The 24,998-nt window shown below is 43.7% G+C and overlaps 1 protein-coding gene across 5 annotated transcripts in view; it reads left to right on the top strand.

The window, feature by feature from the left end:
* Positions 1-107: 107 nt before the first annotated feature.
* Positions 108-24,998, top strand: part of LOC138850132 (ribosomal large subunit pseudouridine synthase B) — a 60,039-nt gene continuing 35,148 nt past the window's right edge. For 2 of the 5 annotated variants that reach the window (XR_011389685.1, XR_011389684.1), the window contains exon 1: positions 108-1,779. Coding sequence is in view for 2 of the 5 variants with exons in the window: in XM_070076072.1 (XP_069932173.1) it covers positions 564-869 (306 nt within the window). In the remaining 3 variants the exon portion in view is untranslated. Of the gene's footprint in view, positions 13,455-24,998 lie in introns of those variants that run through there. The other 3 variants (XR_011389686.1, XM_070076072.1, XM_070076073.1) reach the window with 3 other exon arrangements.

Raw genomic sequence — 24,998 nt, 5'->3', positions numbered from 1 at the left:
CTGTTTAAAGGCTCGGCGGGGCCGCGGCGGTAGCGGCTCCGGCTGCAGCACGCGGGGGGCGGGGCCGGCGGCTCCTCCGCCCCTCAGCCCGCCCACCCGCGGTCCCGCAGTGGCGCGCGCCGAGCGCTCCCCGGGCGCCCCGGCCCTCCCGGGGTCCCGCCGCGCGGCCCCACGCGACCGCGGGGGTCACGGCCGGCCGGGAGCAGGCGCGGCCGCGCGTCGCCTCACCGCCCGTCGCGAAGGGAAGCCCTCTATGCCGCCGCCTCTTCCGTCGCTCTCCTCCCGCCCGGCCGCCACCCTCGCCAGCCGCGCGCCGCAGCCCAGAGGAGCGGGCCCCCGGCCGCCGCCCCCAGCTCCGCCCGGGGCCGCGCGTCAGGGGCCGGCCGCGCAGGCCGCGGACGCCGCGCGGGCCCTGCCTCGGCGCGCGCCGGTGGCGGCTGATGCTCTCGCGGCAGCTGCCACCGCGGCGGCGGCGGCTTCGGGGGCTTTCGCCACCTCGCTTTTTTTTTTTTTTTTAGTTGCGAACTCGCAGTGCTTGGGCCGAGCCGGCGAGATCTCGCGAGATGCGGCAGGGCGACGGGGCTGCGACTCCCCCTCCCTCCCCGCGCCTCAGGGCGCGTGGTACCCGAGGCCCGGCTGACGCGGCCAGCGGCCCTGCTTCCTGCGGGCGATGCTGCGGGCCTTCTGGTGGGGCCCGCGGGCCGGGGGCGGCCGCCGGCGAGGCCCGCGGCGGCCCTGGCGCCTACTCGGGGCCCAGGTCTGGTGGGAGGCTCAGCCCCGCCGGGCCGGGCGAGATTTGCATAAGCAGCGATGAATTCCGCGGCGAGGCGGTGGGTGTGTCCACACTGCCCGTGGCGCCTCCGTTTTAAAGGCTGTGGTTTTGAAGGTGAGAAGGGAGCTTAGCTGTGAAACGGTCTCGAGCCGGTGTTAAAGGGAAGGCGTTCGCAAGAGCTCAGCCCTCCAGAACACAGTGACGGGCAACAAGTAATGTGGGCTCTTCCCGGGAAGTCACTGGCTGGTCTGGCTTGTGAGGAATTCCCATTTTTAACAGAAACAGCAGAGGAGCCGAGTTGCTTTAACTTTCTTAGCAGCAAATCAGTATTCTACCCAATGAAGACAATGGCTTCCTCTGGTTCTCTCTTTTGTAATTACATAGTGTATTTCTGCATTTTAAATATTTATGCGGATCAACACCATCCCTTGCTGAGCCCTTGAAGGGGATGGAAGAGCATCAGAATATACAGAGCCATTTGAAAACACTGTACATGCTGCAGCCACGCAGCCCTCAGTGCATTGTGGTGTGTAGGTTGTTTTTTGTTTTTTTGTTTTTTTTGTTTTTGACAGGCAGAGTGGACAGAAAGGTCTTCCTTTGCCGTTGGTTCACCCTCCAATGGCTGCACCGCGCTGATCCGATGGCAGGAGCCAGGTGCTTCTCCTGGTCTCCCATGGGGTGCAGGGCCCAAGCACTTGGGCCATCCTCCACTGCACTCCCTGGCCACAGCAGAGAGCTGGCCTGGAAGAGGAGCAACCGGGACAGAATCCGGCGCCCCGACCGGGACTAGAACCCGGTGTGCCGGCGCCGCAAGGCGGAGGATTAGCCTAGTGAGCCCCGGTGCCAGCCAGTGCATTGTGATTAACCTGCATCTCATTGACAACCTTTCCTCTGTTATGGTCCCTAACAGAGGAAGGAACGGCGCTTGCACCAGGTACCCAGGGCTCCTAGAGCTCCAGGAGTAACAGAAAACCAGAAGAGACCAGGAACAGAAGCGCAGCTTTCTGGTAGGGAGCCCGCATTAGTGACTGGCCTTCGTGCTCCCTTTCAGCTGCAGAGCTCATCTGGGTCCATGGCCATGTAACTGAGCACACGAGCGCCTACCGTGAGCTCCCTGTGTCCTGGGAATGGAGCGTGAACAGAACAGGCCATGGCTTCTCCTGGAGCGCACTAGTGAGAGGACAGACAGGACGAGTAGGTGAAAGGCGGACTGCCTGGCTGCAGGAACAGCTCGCCAAGGAAGGGGAAAGGATGTAGTGGGTGAGGTGGGGGTGGCCAAAGTTCCCATCGGATGTCTGCAGTGAAAGGGGACATCTGGGTGCAGGAGTGAGTGACAGGAACTTAGGAGAAAACCTTCCAGGCAGGGCAGCAGCAGAGGCTGTGTGAACGGCCCGTGGGCCAGGCTGGCTGGAGCTGCTGACCAGATGAGCGATGAGGCCGGAAAGTTAGGGGATGAGGGATGTGACAGCTCTGAGTCAGCTCTGGGCTTCAGTGCTAGTGGAGCCGTGTGTGAGTGGGCTCAGGCTGCCTTAACCTGATACCACCAGCTCAATTCCGGATGCTCCAGCCCCGGAGGTGAGGAGGCCCTTTTCTGGTTAGCAGCGGCTGACTCAGTGTGTCCTCACAAGGTGGACACGGGCCTCCCCTGGCTCTTCCTGTTCTTCAGAGGACGTCACTTCTGTGCATCAGGGCTCCACCCTTGCCACCTCTGTTAGCCTTAAGATCCCCTTAAAACGGCTGCCTCCAGTTCAGCTGCGTGGGGGCCCAGGTAGAACCTGAACGTATAATTTGGAACCTACATGATTCAGCCCATAGCATGTGGTCAGTGGTGGAGAGTCTCGGTAGAGGGGTGACACATGCGCTGCATAATGACATTTCGCTCCGCACTGGACCATATACATGACAGCGGTCCCATCAGATGATAATGGGACTGAAAAAGCCTTGTTACCTATTGTTTTTACTGTGCCTTTCTGCACTTAGATGCACAAATCCTTAGTTACAATTGCCTACCATGCTCAATACAGCCACTGGCTGTGCTGATCTGTAACCTAGGAGCAACAGGCTATGCCGTCTGAGTTTGTGTAAGCACACTTGATGATGTTTACATAACAACAAAATTGCCTCACCACGCATTTCTCAGGATGTACCCCTATCCTTAAGTGACACATGACTATTTAAAGGATCAGGGTAGTTGTCTTGTAAGTAGGCAAGAGCATCAGTGCTGGGGGCAGAGAAAGGAGCAAGATGTGTTGAGAGGTATTGTGACATTCCAGAAAGTGATGATGTGGGTAACTGTGGAAATGCAGGTAGCTGGTTAAATTCTTGAGAGGCAATAGAATTTGCTGTTGCATGTGCAGTGTCCAAATCCAAGGCTTTGAGCTTGAGCAACAAGAAGACTGGTGGGGTGAATAACAAAAGTTCAGTCTGAGATGTCACGTGGAGGAAACACAAAGGAAGCTATAGCAATTATAAATAGTAGTCACCGTATAAATGTGCAGTTGCAAACCGAGAAGTTCTAGGGGAGAGGAATATGGTACAATGAGACTGCAGAACTGACAGGGCAGACTTGGGAAGGAAGTGACTTCCTGGCAGTGGCCAGAGGGACAATTTAAACCGAAACTTGCAGGGGGTTTCGAAGGAAATATCGTGGGCAAAAGCCCTAGGGGAGTGAACAAGGACCATGCAAGAAGCCTGAAGTTAGTGTGGCTAAGGCACAGGGATTAAGGAGCAAGAGTGCTATGAGATGCGTTTGTCTTTATTCTGAAAGCACTCGAAAACTACTGATGGGTTTCCTGGGAGACAGGATCACATGATCTGATGTGATTTATTAAAGTTCTAGTTAGGTTGTGGAGAGAAGACTGGAGAAGAGGAAGACTGCAAGGCAAGGCACGGAACCAGTTCACTAATAAATTCATGAGATAATAGTAATATTAGCTAACATTTATAGACAGTACTCCATGGATAGTCTTCACATTCATAATCTTAATTCTCACAAGGCCACAGGGAAAAAAAATCATAGGAGTAACCCCATTTTACAGATGATAAGTGCAATAAAGTCATTGCAACGTGTAAGAACTAGATAAGAGGCCTACAAAGGTGGAAGGAGTGGCCTAAGAGGCAGGAAGAGAACCAGACAAAGGCAATTTCAAGTAGGGTTGGCAGTGTTGAACAGGGCCAAGAAGGAGAGAAAGAAGAACGTTAAACCATAAATACAAGGACTGACTTTATTAGTACTGATTCACCACAAAAGAAAGAAATGGAAGAGGGAATCAAAATACATTTCTGCACCTTGCAGAAACCGTAGGAGAGGTCTCCTGTTGAGTTCACTGTTAACATCCTGTGGTCCATTTGCCAGATGTCCGTGTAGGAGGCACCCACTCAGTGTCCCTGTTATCAAAGCAGGCACATTCGGCTTATTTTGCTCATTTCTTCCTCTGGCCTGCAGGGCAGCCTCTAACAACCTGCGTATCAATGGACAGAATACTATCCATTGAATGTACTTAAAATGTCATAGGGCTCCAAGGGATTTAGGTTGTTGTTCCAAATCTCTCATTTCTCAAACACTGAAGTATCCTAAAAGGAGACATACACTAGGTTAGGTCCACAGCTCCTCATATCTGCAGTGTTCGAACATGTGTGGAACCAAACCGTGGACCACGGTAAAATCAGTTTGTCACAGCCAGGCTCAGTGGAACGGGCTGTGCTCCAGTGCTACCTGGTTGTGGTTTTGTTACTTTACTAGCTGGCAGGCAGCATACAGATTAAGTCCGCGGTATTACCCTTGAGAAAGAAAGTGATTATCCCATCATGGAAAAAAGAAAAATGTTACCCTAGAGATGCTTGTTTATGCCGTAAATGTCATAATTTTGTTTTCTTACCTAATTCCCAGTTGCATTCCTCTTTAATTAAAAATAGTGTAGAGATTTTAAGTCAGATACAAAATTAAACATTAGTCAAAACCTTACTGTGCTTTTTCTCTAGATATTTAAAATCATGTTTGTAAAATATATTTCAAAGAACAGCCCACATTTTAAGAATAAATTTTATATTTCATGTTTTGCTTATGCAGATAGTAAGTTTATAACAAGTGGATTTGAAATAAACAGTCTCTTTCCTTATTCCCTACTTCCTCCTACACAAGCATTTGTCATAAAGCAAGTCAAGGAAACCTCTTCCAGCTCAAATTCGCTGTCAGCAAGTTACTTTCCTTCTGCACTGATTTACTGGTATACTTCTAGCTGTACAGGCTGTGATTGTCAAAGTTCAAAATCATTATCAAATATCAATATATGAAGTAAATACTTCTACACGATAGCTTAGAAGTTGCAAACACAGGGGCCGGCGCTGTGGCGTAGTGGGTGAAGTTGCTGCCTGCAGTGCTGGCATCCCATACGGGTGCCAGTTTGAGTCCTGGCTGTTCTACTTCTGATCCAGCTCTCTGCTGTGGCCTGGGAAAGCAGTGGAGGATGGTCCAAGTGCTTGGGCTCCTGCACCCGGGTGGGAGACCTGGAAGAAGCTCCTGGCTCCTGACTTCGGATCAGTGAAGCTCCAACTGTTGTGGTCAATTGGGGAATGAACCAGGGGATGGAAGACCTGTCTCTCTCTCTGCCTCTCCTTCTCTCTGTGTAACTCTGACCTTCAGGTAAAATAAATAAATCTTAAAAAAAAAAAAAAAAGTGCAAACACAGCCATAGCTACCAGCACCAAAGTGCCTGGATTAGAGACGCAGCTTCACAGCTGTGACCTCTGTGTGACCCCTATGCCTCAGTTTTCTCGTCTGATGAATGGGGAGTCACAGCGTTAGTTGCTTCATAGTTAGATGGATTTTACATGGACTGCTAGTTGTAAGGTGCTTAGAACAGGGCCTAATGTATGTAAACATGAAGACTTTTTTTTCTAAGATGTATTTTTTATATTTGAAAGGCACAGTTACAGAGAGAGAGGCACAGACATAGAGAGATCTTTCTTCCATTGGTTCACTCTCCAGATGGACTCAGTGGCCAGGGCTGGGCCAGGCTGAAGCCAGAAGGCTTTGAGCTTTGTCTGGGTCTTCCACATTGCTGCAGGGACCCAAGCACTTGGGCCATCTGCTGCTGCTTCGCTGGGCACATTAGCAGGTAGCTGGATCAGAAGTGGAGCAGTCAGGACTCGAACAGGTGTCCCTATGGAATGCAGCATTGCAGGCAGCGACTTTACCCTCTACACTACAAGGCCAGCCCCCATCTAAGACTTCTAAAACCCGTATTTATTTTTAAAAGCAGTACTAAGCCAACCCTTTTAACTTGTATCTTTTTGTGTATGTGATTGTGTGCTGTTTAGTCTATTTTAATTTTTGTTTTGATTTTCAAAAATATTTAAGTATGTTTTGTCAGTAACATGTGATTTATTTTTCTGGTTCAGCTTTCTAAAGCAGTTGTTGGTATTGTTTTGCTGCCACTTGTGTGGGAGTTGGACCAGTCCAGACAAAGCACCATTCTTAGCACCTTACATCCATTTTTTTTATTCCACTGGACCCTTTAAAACTAATGAGCACCAAAATGCTAATGGACATTTTGTCTACATTCACTGTATTGCACCATGCTATTAAAAAAAAATCTAAACACAAACACACTTAGAAAACACACACGCACACACCCTTCATTATCACTTCAGCTGCTCCCACACACAATTTACAGTCAAGCAATGTACCGGTTTCCTAACGAAATTGCATACCTGTATATGAAAAACTTCTAATTGCTGTCCTCTAGTATCTGCCTAAATGAGTAATCCACTTTTTCACTTTTAAAAAGACATAAGTATAACTGAGATGTGTTTTCATAATTTTTCTAAGATGCCTGAAATCCTTAAAAACCTTAAATAGGGAGAGAATCTTAAATGGTAATGCAGTAAGTCCTTATTTTGAAAGATTCTTGTTTTGGTTTTCAGGAAAAGGATTTTATTTTCCTTAACAACACATTCAAATGCTTGTAAGTGCTTCCAGACACAGCACCGGACATTAATAATTACTGAAATACTTATTTCAGAACAGAACAGGGGCTGGTGTTGTGGTTCAGGGGCTAAAGCTGCTGCTTATGACACCGGCGTCCCATATTGGAGCACTGGTTCGAGTCCCAGCCACTCTGCTTCTGATTCAACTCCCTGCTAGTGCAGCTGGGAAGGCAGAGGATGATGGCCTAAGTACTTGGTCTCTGGCACTCACATGGGAGACCAGGCTTCAGCCTGGGCCAACCCTGGCTGTTGTGGCCATTTAGGGTTGGTTGTAGTGAACAAGCAGATGAAAATATTCTCTCTTGCTCGCTGTTGCTCTCACTCTGCTTTTCAAATAAATAAATCTGAAAAACAAAATAATATTCAGTCTAATGACTAAATTATTCCTATAACAGGCCGGCGCCACGGCTCACTTGGCTAATCCTCCGCCTTCGGTGCTGGCACCCCGGGTTCTAGTCCCGGTCTGGGCACCGGATTCTGTCCCGGTTGCTCCTTTTCCAGACCAGCTCTCTGCTGTGGCCTGGGAAGGCAGTGGAGGATGGCCCAAGTGTTTGGGCCCTGCACCTGCATGGGAGACCAGGAGGAAGCACCTGGCTCCTGGCTTCGGATCGGCGCAGTGCGCCGGCCGTGGCAGCCGTTTTGGGGGTGAACCAACAGAAGGAAGACCTTTCTCTCTGTCTCTCTCACTGTCTAACTCTGCTTGTCAAAATAAATAAATAAAAATAAATTATTTCTGTAACAATCCAAATGTTTTGCTTCTTATATTTTTCAGAGGTTATGGTAGCCCATAAAATGTGAGGTTATTTTCAGTTTTATTCTCCAAATGATTTCCCCTTGCTTGTCTTTATGGAACCCAATTTCTAAGTATGTAATCATTTTTATTAATTTGGGGTCCTTTCCAAGTAATTTAACCTTCCTTTCAGTGTGGGCCAAAACGATTAGGTTCAATATTCCAGTTTAAACAAACAAAGTAATGGTTATAAAGGTAAAGACAGGTCTTTACAGTTCAAGTAATTGTTTGCACTTAAAACCAGGCTACCTGCTGACTTAGCACCTGCCCTGAGAATCAGCTCCTCTGATTAGTCAGAAATGTTTCTGGTACTGAAGAGTTCTGAACCAAATGCCCACCTCTCTTGCAACCAATATCTAAAGACACAAAATTGGAACCATATTGTGGTGGCATAAAGGTTAAGCCTCCACCTGCAGTGTTGGCGTCCCAGATGGGTGCTGGTTCGAGTCCCAGCTGCTCCACTTCCAATCAAGCTCTCTGCTAATGTGCCTGCTGTTTCAGTGATTTTGGGAGTGAAATAACGGATGGAAGATACCTCTCTCTCGTAAATAAATAAATAAATCTTTAAAAAACCAAAAAGGCACAAAATTACAAAATATATATCAAGGATTTAATAACATCCCAATTCTGTAGATACTCATTATTTATATTACTTTTCAAATTATCATGGAAATACATGTTTAATACAGAAGTCCTAGGGAAAAAAAAGCCCATGGAATTGATAATATCCTCATCCCAAAATGATATGTAACTTTACAAAATGATTTAAAATTTATTTATTTATTTGAAAGTCACAGTTACACAGAGAGAGTAGAGGCAGAGACAAAGAGGTCTTGCATCTGCTATTTCACTCCCCAATTGGCTGCAATGGCTGGAGCTGCGCCAGTCTGAAGCCAGGAGCTTCCTCTGGGTCTCCCATGTGGGTGCCCAAGCCCAAGGACTTGGGCCATCTTCCACTGCTTTCCTAGCCACAGCAGAGAGCTGTATCGGAAATGGAGCAGCCAGGTCTCGAACTAGCGCCCACATGAGATGCTGGCACTGCTGGTGGCGGCTTTACCTGCTACACCACAGCACCGGCCCCTACAAAATGATTTTTTTATATTTTGTAATTCTGAAAACTGAACCAATAATATAAACATTTTGCAGTATATAGAAGTGAATATGGGGGCCAGTGCTGGGGCATAGTAGGCTAAGCTTCTGTCCGCACTGCCAGCATCCCATTTAGGCACTACCGTCCCAGCTGATCCAGTTCTCTGCTGTAGCCTGGGAAGGCAGGGGAAAGACTGCCCAAATGCTTGGGCCCCTGTACCCATGTGGGAGACCCGAAAGAAGCTTTGGCTCCTGGCTTTGCATTGGCCCAGCTCTGGCCATTGCAGCCACCTGGGGAGTGAACCAGCATTTGGAGGGCTTTTCTCTTTGTCTTTCCTTCTCTGTAACTCTACCTCTCAAATAAATTTTTTTAAAAAGTAAATATGTTGCAGCTGTGTGCTTTCCAAAAGGCTTTATAATATTGCATCATATTAATTTAACATAATTTACTGAATCTGTCACCTATTTTTGAACATTTAGTTTATTTTTTTATTAATTAGCTAATTATATTCATTTGAGAGACAGAGATCTCCCATTTGCTAGTTCACTCCCCAAATGCCCGTAACAGCTGGGGCTGAGCCAGGCCAAATTAAGGAACCAGAAACCCAAATCTAGGTTTACGACGTAGTACGTGGATGGCAGGGACCGAGTACCTGAGCCATCACCTGCTGCCTTTCTGGGCGTGCAGTAGCAGGAAGCTGGAATCCAAAGTGCAGCACTCTGCTAAGTGATGCAGCCTTCCTAAACAGCATCCCAACCTCTATGCCTAATGTCTATTCCTATTTCCTTTGCTTATAAATAACAGCAAGCAATGCTGCATTGACTGTCTCTGCACATGTATCTGTTCCTCAATTAATTCTTATTTAGCATAAATTCCTAGAAGTGAAATTGCTGGTTCTGCATTTGTCTAAAACTTTGGCATGTGTTGCCAATGATCCTTGGGAAAGTTCTGTCAGCTTCTTCAGTTTGAGGGTTTGTCTTCTACCACCACTTGCAAGTTCTGAGTAAGAGCCATCTTAATCTTTGTCAATCTGATTAGCAAAAAATAGTTTAATTTTTACACCACTGCTAGTGAGAGCACAGTTTAAGAATTTTATTAATCATTGATGTATCTTTATTTCTGAATTGACTATGGACTTCTATAGTAAACATTTGCTACATTCTGGAAGTCCAGCTTCCTTTCTGTTTTACTTTGGTGATAACATTTAAGTTTTGTTGTTGTATCTGGTGGAGTGGGGACTGACCTCTCTGCATACAGTCTGAGAAGGTCACCGTGTGAGAGAACTCTGGTGCCCCAGCCAAACTGTGAGCCTATGATCAAAGGTCCCAGCCTGGCTTGCCTTACAATTGTGCACTTTGGATAGGGTAATGCAGTCACCATTGCCAGTGCTATGGCACAGTGGGCTAAGCCTCTCCCTGCAGCTCCGGCATCCCTTGTGGGTGCTAGTTCAAGTCCCAGCTGCTCCACTTCTGATCCAGCTCTCTGCTAATGGCCTGGGAAAGCAGCAGAAGATGGCCCAAGTATTTGGGCCTCTGCCATCCACATAGGGGAGCTGGATAAAGCTCCTTGTTTCTGGCTTGGCTTTGTCTTGTTACAGGCCTGACTACTGCAATCATTTGGGGAGTGAACTCCCTCTTTGAATTTAACTCGGAGTTAGTTTCTGCAGCTCACAACCAAGAATCAACACAATGCTCTTTGCCGTTTTTCAGCGTCTTACCAACGTGAATTGTGGTTATAAACCATACACTGAATTGGTTTCTCCCCACTTCTCAGGTGCATTGCAGTGTTTTCATCATAAAAGTGACATTCAGTTATTCAGAAAATGTAACTTTCTGTGAGGAAAAAATTTTAAAACATTGCTGTGAAATATCTCAGTCTTTTCTTTGCAATTGTTTCCTTTGATACATTACTTAGGGAGACATTTACTATTACGACATCATTTATATGTATAAATTAAAATGTACATTTTTAAGATTTTACTTTTATCCCCTAATTCTAACCGTTATTTTTGCTTTGTTATACTTAAATGATTTGACCATTTCCTACAAATAATTTAACTGATTATCCAGACTTTTACTTTAAAATGTGCTGTTACATAATCCTCAATTTCCAGTGCTTAAGACAGACATTTCTTTCTCAAAGAGGCAGAGACAGATACAGTTAAAGAGAGCTCCTAACTGCTGGTTCACTCCCCAGATACCCACCGGGGCTTGCTTGGGCTGGACCAGGGAAAAGTCAGGAGCCAGGAACTCAGTCAATCCAGGACTCCCATACAGGCTGCAGGAACTGAGTCACTTAAGCCATCATCACTGCCTCTCAGGGTACATATTAGCAGGAAGTTGGAGCAAGGACCTGAAGCCGGGCAGCCTGATACGGGATGCAGGTATCCTAACCACTAGGCCAAGTGCCGGCTGTGGATAAACATTTATATTTTATAGTCATAAAATATTTTTATGTTTGAACCAGTTAGCTTCCTTCTCTCTCTCTCTCTCTCTCTCTCTCTCTCTCACACACACACACACACACACACACACAAGTATGCATGCATGTGCACACTTTGTTGTATTGCCTAAAATGCAGGCGCTCAGCCACTCACAGCAGATGGAGAAATACAGTGTTTTACTGGGCAATCACATGGCCCGCCATGGAAGGCTCCATAATGCTGCGTCCTGCCTGTAGCTAGAAACCTGTTTTAAAGGGTCATAAAACAATTTTAATACCAGCATTGAAACGGTAATTATGTTGAGCATGTAACTGAAAGTGTGCCTACAAATGCTACGCAAAAATTAACACAGGTTAACACTTTAAAGAGATTTTCCCCTTACAAAATGGTTTGTGGGGTCTCTCTGTGTGTGTGTATACCAAGACAGTTCTGAACTTCTCCCTGCTCTACCATCACAGCCGTATGTTTGGAGGTGGACTTCGAGATGAGAAGTTTTTTTCTTTTTTACATTTATTATGAGAGAGGAAGCGAAAAAGAGCATGTACTCTCGCCTGCTAGTTTACTCTCCAAATATCTGTAAGGGACAGGATTGGATTTGGCTTAGGCAGGGAGCTGGGAACCCAATCCAGGTTTCCCAAGTGAATGGCAGAGAACCAGTCACTTGAGTCATTACCTGCTGCCTTCCATGGTCTGCATTTCCTGGAAATAAGAATTAGAAGCCAGAGCCAGGAATTGAACCTCGGGCACTCAGATATGGGACACCGATGCCTTAACCGGTCTTAACTGTGAACCCAAATGCTCACCTCAAAATTTTTTTTAAGTGCCTGATTTTAAGAATTTTTTTTGGATAGTTACAAAATTTTTTTTTTTGCATTGGTTTATTCTTTTTTAAAATTTTTAATTAGTTTTTAACAGACTCATGGTTTGTAGATGCAATCTGATTTTAAGGATTTTAACATGTTTCTTCTACTTTTTCATCTCTAAGACTGTTTGAGTGCAGGCTAGGTGAATAAGACTAACAATAACAGAAAAGTCATATTAGTATGATTGTTGAAGAACATTGGCAATTTAGTAAATAAACTGATCATGAAGTATAATATTCTTTAAAAAAAAGAATGGGCTATATCTAAGTTATGAGTGAAGAATAGAGATCTAAGAATGAAGAAGGGATTAGAAGTTCCATCTTCTAATCTAAATATGAAATCTGTTCTCTGCTCCGATTTTACTGTGGCAGTTGAGCACAGCTCCTCCTTGCTCAGCCTCTCTACACTTTATTTTTGGATTATAAATGCCCAAACCTTAGAATTCATTCCACAAGCGTAGGGATGACTCTTTGGAAACTAACATAAGATACCCCTTGAAACTGTAAAATACTGGTTACTGTGAACTGCTGATTTAATGCACAGTGGCATAGGGTACTTCACTTTATGATAAATTATGATAAATAACATGTATAGAGAGAAGTGTTTAGAACACATGTGCAGATTTTGAAGAAAATTCTAACTCACCATCAAGGCCTGAAACATGACACTGCCGGGTACTCAAAGCTCCTTCCAGATCATGCCATTCTCCCTACTCCCAGACCGCTGATCTGCATTTCCTTGGGTTTACTTTCTGAAAATGCATCCCTAACCATGATATAAATGGGTTCACACTGCATGTTTCTTTTTTGTCTTCCTTTCAGCATATGTTTATGTAATTACTTTCACATTGTAGTTCTACTGTGGATGGGTATAATAGAATTAATAAAACTACTTTCCTGTTAAGAAATATTTTGGTGGTTTCCATGTTAGCCTTTGGTTTTGCGTTGCAGGTGCTGATGCTGGGAACATTTCTGTGCAAGTGTCAGGATGATGCATCTCTAAGTTTCTCTAAGACACATATTTAGCAGGGTATTTATAGTTCTTAGTGTATGGAGGAGGACACTTGAAGGGAAAATGTGTATTATGAGGAAACCATGCATAGAATTCAGAATCTTTCTGTACCAATATAAATTTATTTTTTAATTTTATTTTTCCATAAGCTCTCTGAAATTCCCTTCACCTTCAATAGATAATAACACACTGTCTGCCCAAGGGATTTTTATCAAGCATGGTATTATTTTAAAGGTTCTTTGCCATGTCTTCAGTGATGTGCCGAAAGGAAAACAAACTATTTATACTATAGTATTGGATTTTATTATAAAATGAATTTTAAAGTAACATCTAGAAAGAAAAAATGGAATTCCATTCTTTTCTAGTCATTGTATTGAAATTCAATGTGGCTAAGGTAAATTCTATTCCATATGTATCAGAGAATGATTGTGGCTTGTGGGCAACTATTCATGTGGTTACATTTCTCCAAAATGTTTTTTGGCAGCATTACAAAAAGAGCTATTTTTATTTTTATTTTGACAGGCAGAGTAGACAGTGAGAGAGAGAGAGAGAAAGGTCTTCCTTTGCCGTTGGTTCACCCTCCAATGGCCGCCGTGGCCAGCGCGCTGTGGCCGGCGCACCGCGCTGATCCGAAGCCAGGAGCCAGGTGCTTCTCCTGGTCTCCCATGGGGTGCAGGGCCCAAGGACTTGGGCCATCCTCCACTGCACTCCCTGACCATAGCAGAGAGCTGGCCTGGAAGAGAGGCAACCGGGACAGAATCCGGCGCCCCGACCGGGACTAGAACTCGGTTAAAAAATTTTTTTTAACCATCCAAAAAATATTTAAAAATATTTTATGTGGAAATATTATAAATATACATAGTAAAATAAATATGTAAAACAGGCATAAAGATATAAAATGAAAAACAAAGTTCCTAGCAATTCATCTCCCTGATGTTCTGCTTTACATAACTGCCTCAGTAAGTGCCTCTTGCTTCCTGAAAATAATATATAACTTGTACATAAACATGAATGGGTCATGATGACACAGGGTGTTTTTGTTGCTTTAACATTATGCATAATTCTATCTTTTGAATGTTGAATACTGTTGACTGGATATAGCTATTTAATCAGGAAGACCAATTGATGGCTATTTAGATAATTTTCAGGATTTTTTAGTACCAATAACAGATCAATAAATACATTGGAACATATACTTTGTGATGTTGAGAGTTTATTTTTTGGGTAAATTCTGAAGGCAAGCACCACGGCTGGTCACTGGGTAGAAGACTAAACATCATTGAATTTTAATAAATTTCTGTAAACTAAATAAATTAAAGTTCCTAGGTATAGAGTTATGGCTTAGAAAATAGAAACATTTTAAAAAGTTGTTTCCGGCCGGCACTGCGGCTCACTTGGCTAATCTTCTGCCTGCGGCACTGGCACCCCAGGTTCTAGTCCCGGTTGGGGCGCCGGATTTTGTCCCAGTTGCTCCTTTTCCAGGCCAGCTCTCTGCTGTGGCCAGGGAAGGCAGTGGAGGATGGCCCAAGTCCTTGGGCCATACCCTCGCATGGGAGACCAGGAGAAGCACCTGGCTCCTGGCTTCGGATTGGCGGATGGCCGCAGCGCCGGCCGTAGCTGCCATTTGGGGGGTGACCCAACGGAAGGAAGACCTTTCTCTCTGTCACTCTCTCTCACTCTGCCTGTCAAAAAAAAAAAAAAAAAAAAAGTTGTTTCTAATTATATTGCTATCAAATGCTATTTGTCAACATCATGTATTATCAGAATGCTTTGATTCTACTGCTCTTGGCATTGAAAATAATTGTTTTGTTTGTATATTTTAAATTATCTATGAATGACATTGAGCATGATTCCACTTGTTTTTGTTGTTTTTTTTTTTCTGAAAACTGCCTATTATTTTCCTTTGCCTATATTTCCATTATATTGCAGTATTTTTTCCTAAGTGATTTATAAAACTCTTAACCTTTTTGTTTATTATGTATTGCAGATATTTTCCTCAATTTGGGGTACTGGGTACATTTTCACTTTTTTGTACATGAGATAAGAAAAGCTTCCATTTACCTAGACCCTACCATAAATAAGTCCTTCTGATTATAAAAATATTCAAAATGGATGAATAATAGCATTTTAAATGTTAAGATTTTAAACTGCATTTAGAAATGGTTATATGGCTATATATTATTTCCTCTTCTCTTTAAGAGAATTCTTCTGGGCTCAGATAAACTTTTAGAATCATAGAGCTGTCATGATCTGCTGCAAGTAGCAGTCGAACATACAAATTTAGAGTACTAGCAGGCAATGCTTTATGAGTGTTGTTTTCTGCCTGTCGTATAAGCAGAGGCATTGACTAGCTGTGTTCTCGACTAACTTTTCTTGAACATTTTTATAGAAAGCAGCTAAAGCAAATACTACAGGGAGTTCTTTAGATAGATGTAAAATAATCTCTGATGTAAGGTCTAACATACAGAAAAGAGAAAACCAATGAAAGTAGTAAACACAGGGAACAAATATAAATGAATATTGACAGCATAAAATTATAATAATATACATAAAGACTGAGTTAATATTATAAACATATTCAGCATAACTCATTGACAGGATAAAGGAAAACAAATTGTGTAATAATCTCAATAGATGCAACAATGTTTGACAAATATTTGACAATCCATTTATGATTAAAGTGCTATTAACTAGAAATAGATGGTACTTATTTTATATTATAAAACATCAGTCACAAAGAGCCTATGGTATACATTATACTTAAAACTTGTAGAAGCTTTACTTTTTTTAAGATTTATTTGTTATTTGAAAGGCAGAGTTACAGAGAGGCAGAGGCAGAGAGAGAGAGGTCTTCCATCCACTGGTTCACTCTCCAATTGGCTGCAACGGCTGGAGTTGCACCCATCCAAAGCTTCTTCCAGATGTCCCACATGGGTACAGGGGCCCAAGGACTTGGGCCATCTTCTACTGCTTTCCCAGGCCACAGCAAAGAGCTGGATCAGAAGTGGAGCAGCTGGGACTTGAACCGGTGCCCACATGGGATGCTGGCACTGCAGGCAGAGGCTTTTCCCACTATGCCACAGAGCCAGCCCCAAAGCTTTACTTTTTTTTTTCCCTCCAAAGAAACTTTTTATTTAAGGGATACAAATTTCTTTTTTCCTTTTTCTTTTTTTTGACAGGCAGAATGGACAATGAGAGAGACAGAGAGAAAGGTCTTCCTTTTTCTGTTGGTTCACCCCTCAATGGCCTCTGCGGCCGGCGTGCTGTGGCCTGCGCACCACACTGATACGAAGCCGGAAGCCAGGTGCTTCTCCTGGTCTCCCATGTGGGTGCAGGGCCCGAGGACCTGGGCCATCCTCCACTGCACTCCCTGGCCACAGCAGAGAGCTGGCCTGGAAGAGGGGTAACCAGAACAGAATCCGGCGCCCCAACCGGGACTAGAACCCGGTATGCTGGCGCTGCAGGTGGATTATTAGCTTATTGAGCCGCAGCGCTGGCCCAAATTTCTTTTTTTTTTTTTTTATAAAGATTTATTTATTTATTTGAAAGTCAGAGTTACACAAAGAGAGGAGAGGCACAGGGAGAGGGAGAGAGTGAGAGAGAGAGAGAGAGGTCTTCCATCTGATGGTTCACTCTCCAGATGGCTGCAATGGCCGGTGCTGTGGCATAGCTGGGAAAGCCGCTGCCTGCAGTGCCAGCATCCTATGTGGGTGCCAGCTTGAGTCCTGGCTGCTCCACTTCCGATCCAGTTCTCTGCTATGGCCTGGGAAAGCAGTGCAAGATTGCCAAGTCCTTGGGCCCCTGCACCCTTGTGGGAGACCCGGAAGAAGCTCCTGGTTCCTGGCTCCTGGCTTCGGATCAGCACAGCTCTGGCCATTGCGGCCAACTGGAGAGTGAACCAGCAGATGGAAGATCGATCTCTCTCTCTCTCTCTCTCTCTCTAACTCTGACTTTCAAATAAATAAACAAATCCTTAAAAAAAAAAAAAAAAGCAGCAGCAGCAGCTTCCCTGCTACTAGTTAGCCCACTTTGAGCTTCCCATTCCAACAGCTTCGACCATAGCATACCTGGAACCCTCCTCTTTTTCCCCACTCTACAGTGTCTTGTTGCCATGATCCTCCTGCTCTTGGTCTCTGCCAAACACAAGCAGTGATATCTGATTCCGATGTCGTGGTGAACCCGAGTCAGTAACCTCGAAGTCTCGCTTCTGTGGCCTTTGGTTATTTCCCTGATATGCTTTTTTTTTGTATGCATATAGAGATACACATTCATACGCACCCTTGGGAAGTATATGCCATTTTGTGGATTTTTAAAAACAAGCAAACAAAAAATAGTATCATGTTAAATGTATTATTCTGTATCTTGGTTTTGGCTTAAAAACACCACTGGGCAATCTGTCTGCTCCTCCCGCTTGTTTTAACGGAAGGCAGTGGTACTCTGTACCTGACCGTTCCAGTGCGCTCAGCCCTGCTGGGGGACTCCTGCAGCGCTCTCTGCTTGTTATCCCAGGGACGTTTTAGCTTTGCATTTCCACTCCACTTCTCTTTACCATCTTCCTCTGAACTCCAGCACCCTGGCTGGCTGCTGGTAACAGCTCTCCTGGGCCGGTTGCTCAGCTGTGCAAAGTCAGAGCCTGTCTGGAGGTCGAGAGACACTGGTCTCTGGTCTATGTCTTGTGTGTTGTCTGCTTAGCTTCCTTGTTACCGATATGTGACAAATCGCAAGCCTTAAGCATGCTGGATTCTTTCACCCTGAGTCAGGTTTTCAATTGTACGTAAGGAATTTTTTCCAATGAATTATACATATCAACCTTAGGAACTGGTCTGTGAAGAAAGGGAATGCAAATTCAATGCTTCATTTATCTTTGCTTTTACCAAATGAATTTGGGCAAAACTTGCAGTCACCCGAATAATGTCCCTCCTGGTAAACACCAGATATTCAGAGGGGGATTCTGAAAATGACTCTCTCTTCTGCATCGGTTGAACTTCAAATGTCTTTAATTAGAAATAATCCTCATGGCAGCTCTGAGGATCCGAGCTGGTCCCTACGGGTTACTGGGAGAATAACTGAAGTAACCCAACACAGCTCTTGGCAAAGCCCTCACAAACACTTGCTTGGACGGGCTGGCATGTGCAGCAGTTAACACACCGCTCAGGAGACCCACGCCTCATACGGCAGCGCCTGGGCTTGAGTCACGCTCCTGATTCCAGCCGCCTGCCCTGGGAGGCGGCACGTGGTGATGACTCAAGTTGGGTCCCTGAGTCCCACATGGGAGACCTGGATTGAGCGCCCGCCTCCAGCTTTCTGCCTGGCCCAGCTCTGACTATTTCTGGCATTTGGGGGATGAACCAGTGGATAGGAGATTTCTCTGTCTCTTTCTGCCTTTCAGAGAAAAGAAAATAAAAATATTTGCTTTTATTATTGCTATTTGAAAATCGGTCTTTTTGACTGATACCAGCAGCAGAAGGAAACTATGATTTTCAGGTCTAACATCGGCCCTTGGAATAGATCTCCTAGCTTTCCTAACTTCCTCTTGCCTGCCCCAGATGTGCCAGATGCCACTCGGGGCTGTCTTTTAAAACCTGTATCCTCATCACCTCATTTGACTTCTCACCCATCTCAGAAGAAATAGAAGATGGGTATATTTGCATTTGCAACCTTCTCACATCATCATTTGTTTATAAATGCTTAGCATTTAAAGGACCTCTGTGGATTGGTGGGAGAAATGCATTTTATCTATGGACATGTTCTTTGCTGCTTGATAATATCATGGATTTTTATATGAAGTCTCTGTAGCTGGTGCGATCAAAATCTTAATAAATTTAGGGTAGGTCAGAAGATTTGTGCAGCAGACAAAAAGTTTACATCCCCCTACTTTCTTTTCGCCAAATTTATATGTTGAAACCCTAATCTCAATGGGATAGTATTTGAAAGTGGGGATTTGGGAAAGAGGAGCCCTCATGAATGGGACAGATGCCCTTTTGAGACCAGAGAGCTAGGTGGGCTAACTTCATTATGAGGACTGGATGGTAAATCGGCTTCTGTAACATGGAAGAGGGCTCTCACAAGCACCCAACCATGCTGGCACCTTGATCTCAGACCGCCAGCCTCCTGAAATGCAACCTATAAACTGCTGTCATTTGTTAGCCACTAAATTTATGGTGCTTTACTATGGTAAAACAAATCAACTGAGAGAATTTGGATGTTAGGATATATTGCTTGCAGGAGGTTTGCATCTTCTCCTTAAAAGATATCAACTGCCTATGTTAACTTCTGCTACCTAAATTTACCAGATAAACTTCAGTTTACTTTGCTTGGGAAAACCATTACTCTATGATTTAAAAAAAATCCAATACATTCTCTATATAAATATAATACAGTATAAACACATTTATTAATTCTCCACTTTAAATAAATAATAGCTGTAGAATTTGTCAATCAGTACTGTATTCAATATTATGATATTAAATACTTGGTACAAATATATTGATTTAATTATTTCCAAGTTGCTAAGAACATATACTATATCTTGCTTATGAAAATGTACTTACAAAACACTTGAGTTGGTCATTAGCTAAGGAAGCATCATTCCATTTGGAATTCAGAGACAAAGTTGCCCAAGGAAGACTATTTAATGTTATTTCCCGAAGGCTCATAAATTTATAACTATTGGAACCACCAGGCATAGTGAATTCCAAACTTGAAAAACTCTTAATGTTCTATACCAAACTTGAACAAGCATAAATTCAACATCCAAATATCCGAAATGCGTAAGAAAGAACTAGTTCGGTAGCCTTGGGAAGTATGATTGCTATAAATAATTTTAATATTTTCAATAACATAAATCATCAAATTATTTTAAAATAAGTTATATCCTTCTTTGTTTTTTTACACTAGAAAAATTATAATTTTTGTGACTATGCATGTCCAAATAGAGATTAGTTTTTGACTATCTTTGTGAAGATAAGGTTTGATTCTAGTTTATTGGCAGCTATTCCCAACTAGGAGAACTAGAAGACCGCTCACTTAAGCTTTCTCAAACTCTTTGGACAGCAGGTGAATCCTAAGAAGTCATTTCAACATGTGCCAAACCGTATCAGAACATGATTCAGAATGAAATGACAACTGCTCAGTTCCACAATCATAATTACTTGGGTAATTCAGGATGGGAAGCACTAATTTTTCTAAACTACCAAGATAATTGAGGGGCTATGGAGCCAATTAGCCTAAATTATCCCAGTGGTTAAGTGTATAATTCAAATATACATGATAACTCTAACTCCATACTTCATTAATGTTCAGGCTGATTTTGAAAAAGTAGCCTCAAAGTCAAGGTTGGAGATACATGCTTTAAAACGGAGGAGCCTCTGTTTGCAATAGATGAAAACCACTGAAGCTCATCAGCACGTATTTCGCTGCATGATGGGCTCTCCAAGAGCCTGACGGGTATTCTTAGTTTCCCATATTGCATAACTGACCATTTATCCCATGGCACCTTACTCCCTCCACACTAACTCAGGATGAGTAGTCTGAAAACGCTGCCCTCTTACTGAAACAACTGGTCTACTCAGCACCCACCAGGACAAAGAGGTATTAACAAGACAGACAAGTCAGGAGAAGACCTGAATCCTTAGTGATGATTCATCATCTTGAACAGGGGGTTTGATATGGAAAGATCTTTTGGGCTCTAGGCTGGCCTCGGAACACTGACCGGAAGTGGTATCTCCATGGCCGGCTCCTGCCAGTCCTTGTTCCTGGGAGAGGTGACTGCAGTGTAAGAGAGCCTGGCAAAGGCTAGGCAGGACTCTTACTTCTCTCAGGGCATTGGAGCAGAATAAGGACCAAGACCAAGGCCGGAGCTCAGCCAAACTAGTGTCACGTCAGGGCCCAGAACCAAGGCTGAATTCTGTTATCACGGGCATCAGGGAACAGCAGGGCACTCACTTCAGCTCCCAAATCCACTTCCGTGACTTCCTGCTTCATTATCCAATATCACCACCCATTCCCACCCCATACGTCCTATCTCTCCATCTCTCAACTCCAAAGATCTGCTCTCTTCTTTCTTAACAAGCTTGACCGCTTATTAAAGCCACAGTGAAAAATTAATGGCAGCCTAAGAGGTGGTTTGATGTGTTTTAGGGCAAAAAGAGCTTAGTTTTACACACAAGGGGAGCCATCTTCACATTCTGAAGCGAACTGGACATTTTTGTTTTAGGTTCTGAGGGCACAAAGATGTGAGAGAGAGGAAAGATACTCTCCCCCAGAGATACATATTAGAATTTCTTCTCTAACTGTAAATAAAAGAGAAAACTTCCACATGAAGATAGATTAATTGTTCATATTCAGTATACAAGTAACTGCTGGAAAACTTTTTTTTTCTATAGGAAAATACTATGTAATTCCCAAATAAAAGAAAAACAATGGGCTTTGTTCTCACTCTTTTTTGTTGATTTCGCTTGCAAATTACTTGAGCCTTCTGGCAGGACATCAAAATGCGAATTTTATCAGTGTGGTCACCTTTCATCATTAGAGAAAATGAGTCACTGACAGGATATATATTTCTGCCTTACTCCCCTGGCTGACATGGTTAAATTAAACTTAGAGGAGGCCACGGTTCTGGACTAAGCTCCTGCACTGGGTCCCAACAGAGCAAAGTGAAAGTCAAAACGAGTCTCCTGTGCTGAGTTGCACAGAGCTGCAAGTGCACTGTTAATCCGACCTTCTGAGAAATCAGGCTTAGAGAGATAACAACCAAATTTCCCAAACAAGCCAGTCTCAATTGGCGTGATAATGAAGTTCCCTTTGTCTTAATTCATACACAAAAAAAGGAACATGAACTAAACTGGTGTTAATCAATCAGCTATTTTCCTATTGTCTCACCATACAGGGAGAGTGACTTTGAAATGACCAATGTGCTTTTGGTTCTGTTTGTTCATTTGTTTGTTTTCTTTAGTCACCCTGGGTCTTTAAACCAAAACCCCTTTGCTAGGCCCATCAGAACACTCCTATTTTAAGTAATAAAATGCTGCCCGGTCCTAAGCTGAAAGTAAAGCCAATGAAGATGTTTATGCTTAACTGTTGTCATTTTGTCCTTGTCTGTGTGAAACAAACGACTGTAGACAATTTGACCCATCACCATCGCCAGGAATCTAATTTACACCATGTACCCGATTTTCAATGACCAGGGAAGGATGGACTTATCATGCCTGTGTGGCCAACTTCCATTTCTAGTACTATCAGCCTGTGAAAACAGAGAAAGTCTACTTAAGAATGGTGAACCTTCTTCTGAACAGAAGGAGTCCCTAGGGCCACGTATTCTAGATGTCTCAGTTTACAGTAGGCACCGTGGAGAACGGAGCTCCAGCTGGTAAGCAACGTATTTTGTGTTGTTTGGGTTTTTAAGGATACTCAACAACAACCCCCAACTCCTCCAACCCAAACACTTCTATTAGCATATACTATGTGTCAACTCTTCCAACAGATCCCATGAAGAATAAGCTACAGTCCCCAAGCCTGGGAAACGTGGAGTCCACCTGAATACAGATTCTGCTTCAGTTTTTTAAATAAATGAGTACATTTTTCAAATTTTATTTTTTACTAGTGCTTTAAAAAACAGTAAGGATATTTTATTTCAGGTCAAAACAATTCCTCAAATTTATATCTAGGGGAGGTTCTCTGCTAACTTTAACAGCTGAAAACCTCTGAGGAGTAACTCAAGAGCCTGATAAATTCTGTGCATGTTATACTGTACCCAAGGATAAAGTAAGTGATTTTGTTTTCCCCTTCTCAATTTTAGAGCATTCTAAAAATAGATTGTGTTTGCATGTAGGATATAAATGTATCTCAAATGTCAACATCTAACTTGCACTTAACACAAATTACTAAAGTCTTCCAAGTCATTTTGATGGGCTACATTGGAGAGGAAAATGCAAGAAATGTCTCTCTAAGCTTCAGGATGTAAAGATAAGTAAATGCAATGAAAAGTAACCTTAAGTTACTAGGACAATTTGATCATGATCCAGGGTAGAAGGTTTCAAAACACTTCTGTAAGTTTATCTCAGTTGGCTGGGCTGTGAGGGCTAATGAGTCCAGTCCTCCAATCTTAGGTAGTCTACTCTCTTTAGCCAGTGACTGTGTGGCTAAACTGGTCAGATTTCTACACTGATGTTCTGTGGTCTGAAGGAAAACTACATTAGGGCCGGTACTGTGGTGTAGCAGGTAAGGCCACTGCCTGCAGTGCTGGCATCCCATATGGATGCTGGTTCAAGTCCTGACTGCTCCACTTCCTATCCAGCTCTCTGCTATGGCCTGGAGAAGCAATGGAAGATGGCCCAGCAACTGTGCAGCTCCAGGAGTTGTGGCCATTTGGGGAGTGAACCATCAGATGGAAGACCTCTCTCTCTGTCTCTGCCTTTCAAATAAAACAAATAAACCTTAAAAAGAAAACTATATCAAAGGAACACAGTACCATCATGAGAAAATAATCCATAATATTAGCCTGATCAATGGTAGGTGGGGAGTGCTTTGACATCCATACAGGGGGCAGAACCAAAGAGGACTGCTGGTACTTGTTACTCAAATTCCAGAGAGGTAAACAGATGGCTCAAATTCTATAAAGTCTACCAGTTCATTTTCAATGTGGATCAAGAAAGAGAAAAGTAGAAAACTGAGTGTGAAATATTGGCTGAATGATTCAGTCAGCAACTTGATTCTACTTAATGTATACATGGCACAGAGACAATAAGAGTCCAGCTGAGGAGACACATAGCAAATTTAGTAATGAGGCAACTCACACACTTTCTTACAGCCACTCAAATCCTCCTTGAGCCAAGTGCACCTGCACACTGCTAGAGCTATAAGCAAGCATCTTGTAGATTCCAATGGACAGGGTCACCTAAGCCCTAAACGCTACCTGTGATTTCCTGCAAAACTTAGGTCACGGCTGGGTGAAGAGAACTGCACAGACTCACGCAGAGAGAGCCAGGAAGCACAGGGAGTTACCGCCAGGAGGGTTATCTTAACCCAAGGGGGATGTGCACTTCTAAGGAATATTTCCTCTTTTCATCTTTCAGGTATGTTTCCTGAGCTGCACGTCACAAGGTTCATTGTAAGATCCCTAGAGAGCCAGCCTCAGTTACCTGTGGTGGTAACCCAGGCAATAAGGCCTCTTTGAGCTCATTCCCTCAGCCTCTCAGTCATGCAGGATGGGGTCATTACCCAAGTAAATTACCAATATGGACGTCTGTCTGAACTCTTTAGGAGTCCCAGTGTCAAAGGTGCAGAGAAATCAATACGATGATGACGCTACAGCTTACTAACAGCAATTGCCAAATGAAATGAAGAGACAGATTTGCAGGAAAGGCTCTGAAAGAACTGACAATATTTAGCAACCAACCCATGAAGAAAGGCAACAGTCAGCTGAGAACGCCAGATGATGGGTTCCATTCCAGTGAGGCCATAATGCAAGGATAACACCCGCTAAGCAAGTGGGACTAAGACACAGGAATCAAACAAGAGCTGAAATCTCAGGCCAGAGGGTGAACGAGTTCTCTACAGGACAACTTTAAGCAGAAAGGACCAATGAGCTATAGACCAAATTTCAGATACTTGTCAGATTTCAGGAGTCAAAAGGAAAAACCAAAGGAGAGCTATTGAGCACACAGGAAAAAAGATTTCAGGGCTATGTGTAATCACAGGTGAGTGACAGACATGTAGTAAAATTCCACCATCAGGTCCAAGTTCGCTATAAAATGGTTCACGATAGAAACCCAATGGGCAGTGAAGACAGGCAGGTGACACTGGAGATGGGTTAATGCACAGACTACTGTACAGGCCAGTTCTTTCCTGCCCTTTAAGAAGCTTGCTAGAAGTGAAGCAGAAGAAGCTTGGCCATCCAACACAGTAATTGGTTTTCAGGTTTTAAAAAACAGAAAAAAACAAAAACTAGTGGAAGAAACTGCTACATAAATAAATCCTTAAATAAAGTTTATTAAAATGAAATTAATTGAAATTGATTACACAGAAAAGCTGATATCTATGTG

The sequence above is a fragment of the Oryctolagus cuniculus genome, chromosome 6, assembly GCF_964237555.1.
Source record: "Oryctolagus cuniculus chromosome 6, mOryCun1.1, whole genome shotgun sequence".
NCBI classification, from domain to species: Eukaryota; Metazoa; Chordata; class Mammalia; order Lagomorpha; family Leporidae; genus Oryctolagus; species Oryctolagus cuniculus.
This window is presented reverse-complemented; position numbering and strand designations above follow the sequence as displayed.